The following is a 2,500-nucleotide window of genomic DNA, read 5'->3' as shown; positions in this document are numbered from 1 at the left end:
ATATTTCTTAAAATCGAGGAGACAGACGGTCATACGGGTCTGGAACGACACGAATGATCATTTTTGTGTCTTTTATTATTCTTTTAAACCGTCTGATTTCACGCTGTGCCTTTAAGACGTGTTTATGTGAAGGAGTGTGTGTGTGTAACAGTTTAGCTCACACTGTTGAGCTGCTGAAACACAGTAGGTGTTAATGTGTGAATATGTTGGTGAGCTCATGGCTGTGGTGTTATTAACAGAGTTTTTGATGGATTTTGCATCTCGATTTGATTAAATGATGCCAGCGTCGGCTGATCTGTGGACCAGAGCCACGAGAAACGTGTTGGTAGTTTCATTTTTAATTAGATGGGAACTATTTTAGAGACTTAGATTTCAGATGTTTCCCCCGTCTGACTCATATTCGTCATCTCAACCACATTCTCATAACTATCATTTTTAATGATCCAGTTTCAGTGACGCTAGTGTCTGATTCACACAGCACTTGCTCTGCACTCAGTCTCTGAGTTTGCTAATGAGACGTGTTGTTAATAATGAGTGAAACATCACGTCATCGTTGTGTGTCAGACAGGGTGAAATGCACTTATTGAGTCATCAGAGATTCAATTAGGATAAATATTAGGCATGCACGATATATCGGCCATCATATCGGTATGGATCGATATCGATTAATTTTTAATGTTATCGGTCTGATAAGAAAATTTGTCTGATATATTAAAGCTGATAAATAATGTATTATTTCCTTCAGCTGAGACTCTTCAGATGCGCACTGTTCAACATGATGATTATGAATTGCTTGAAATATGATTGAAATCACTTCAAAAAAGGAAAATACAGTTCAGTGCAACATGTGCAGCGCAAGTCTGTCATATCGGCTACAGAAAATTATCATGAGAACATTATAATTGTGTGTTTGAGACATGGATTTTACTGGTGGGACTTTTGTTTTTGTAATCAGGCTCTCAAACATTATATAAAGGTTTAGATTTATCGGCCGATATATCGGTTATCGACTTTCAAATATAAAGAATTATTGGTTATCGGTATTGGCCAACATTTTCATATCGGTGCATCCCTACTAAATATACTTGCGTTATTATATTTGCATTATTACATTCGCTAGTTAACTAGAAAACAAGCATTCTTTTATTATTTTACTCTTGTTATATTGTTTATAATGAATGGATTGAGGGATGCTGAGAAGGTTGAAGGGGGAAGGTAGTGAACGTTGTGTGTTTGAGGGAGACGGAGGACTGAGGGTTTGTGTTGTGTGTGTGTGTGTGTGGGTGTGTTTGAGGGTCAGAGGTCATGAGAGATTGATTGACAGGCCTGAGGGGGGGTGAAACGCAGATAAAGTGAGGTCAGTGTTTTGTGTTTGACTTCATCCCTCTCTCTCTCTCCTCTGGGAGCAGGAGCTGAAGGTCCATCAGGGTGTGTGTGTGTGTGTGTGTTTGACTCTCTCTCTCTCTCTCTCTCTCTCTCTGTCCTCAGGGAGCAGGAGCTGAAGGTCCATCAAGCCCGGCTCAGTCTGGAAGAAGCTCTGATGGCCGACACTTTGGCCCGGGCCGCCGAGTCCATTCGAGACCCAGAGGGCCGAGCGCCTTAGAGAACCGACAGGTGAGGAACTGAGCGAATTTAAAGGGATAGTTCACCCAAAAATAAAAATTAGCCCATGATTTACTCTCCCTCAAGTCATCCTAGGTGTGTATGACATTCTTCTGTCAGACGAACACAATCAGAGTTATATTAAAAAATGTCCTGGCTCTTCCAAGCTTTATAATGGGAGTAAATGGGTGTATGTCTTTGGAAGTGCATCTATCCATCATAAAAGTGCATCTATAAAAGTGCATCTATCCATGATAAAAGTGCATCTGTCCATCATAAAAGTGCATCTATAAAAGTGCATCTATCCATCATAAAAGTGCATCTATCCATCATAAAAGTGCATCTGTGCATCATAAAAGTGCATCTCTCCATCATAAATGTGCATCTATCCATCATAAAAGTGCATCTGTCCATCATAAAAGTGCATCTATCCATCATAAAAGTGCATCTATCCATCATAAAAGTGCATCTGTGCATCATAAAAGTGCATCTCTCCATCATAAATGTGCATCTATCCATCATAAAAGTGCATCTGTCCATCATAAAAGTGCATCTGTCCATGATAAAAGTGCATCTATCCATCATAAAAGTGCATCTATCCATCATAAAAGTGCATCTGTCCATCATAAAAGTGCATCTGTCCATGATAAAAGTGCATCTGTCCATGATAAAAGTGCATCTGTCCATCATAAAAGTGCATCTATAAAAGTGCATCTGTCCATGATAAAAGTGCATCGGTCCATGATAAAAGTGCATCTATCATCATAAAAGTGCATCGGTCCATGATAAAAGTGCATCTATCTTCATAAAAGTGCATCTATCATCATAAAAGTGCATCTATCCATCATAAAAGTGCATCTATCCATCATAAAAGTGCATCTATCCATCATAAATGTGC

At 39.2% G+C, this 2,500-nt stretch overlaps 1 protein-coding gene across 1 annotated transcript in view; it reads left to right on the top strand.

Annotated features, from left to right (window-relative positions):
* Positions 1–2,500, top strand: part of mbd2 (methyl-CpG binding domain protein 2) — a 36,267-nt gene that overhangs the window by 25,092 nt on the left and 8,675 nt on the right. Inside the window, exon 6 of the mRNA XM_084114945.1 lies at positions 1,489–1,614. Coding sequence (XP_083971071.1) covers positions 1,489–1,603 — 115 coding nt within the window. The 3' untranslated portion in view covers positions 1,604–1,614. The remainder of the gene's footprint in view (positions 1–1,488; positions 1,615–2,500) is intronic.

The sequence above is a fragment of the Abramis brama genome, assembly GCF_963993115.1.
Source record: "Abramis brama genome assembly, chromosome: 5".
In the NCBI taxonomy this organism is placed as follows: Eukaryota; Metazoa; Chordata; class Actinopteri; order Cypriniformes; family Leuciscidae; genus Abramis; species Abramis brama.
Note: the sequence above shows the minus strand (reverse complement) of the source record. Positions and strands in the feature narration are given on the sequence as shown.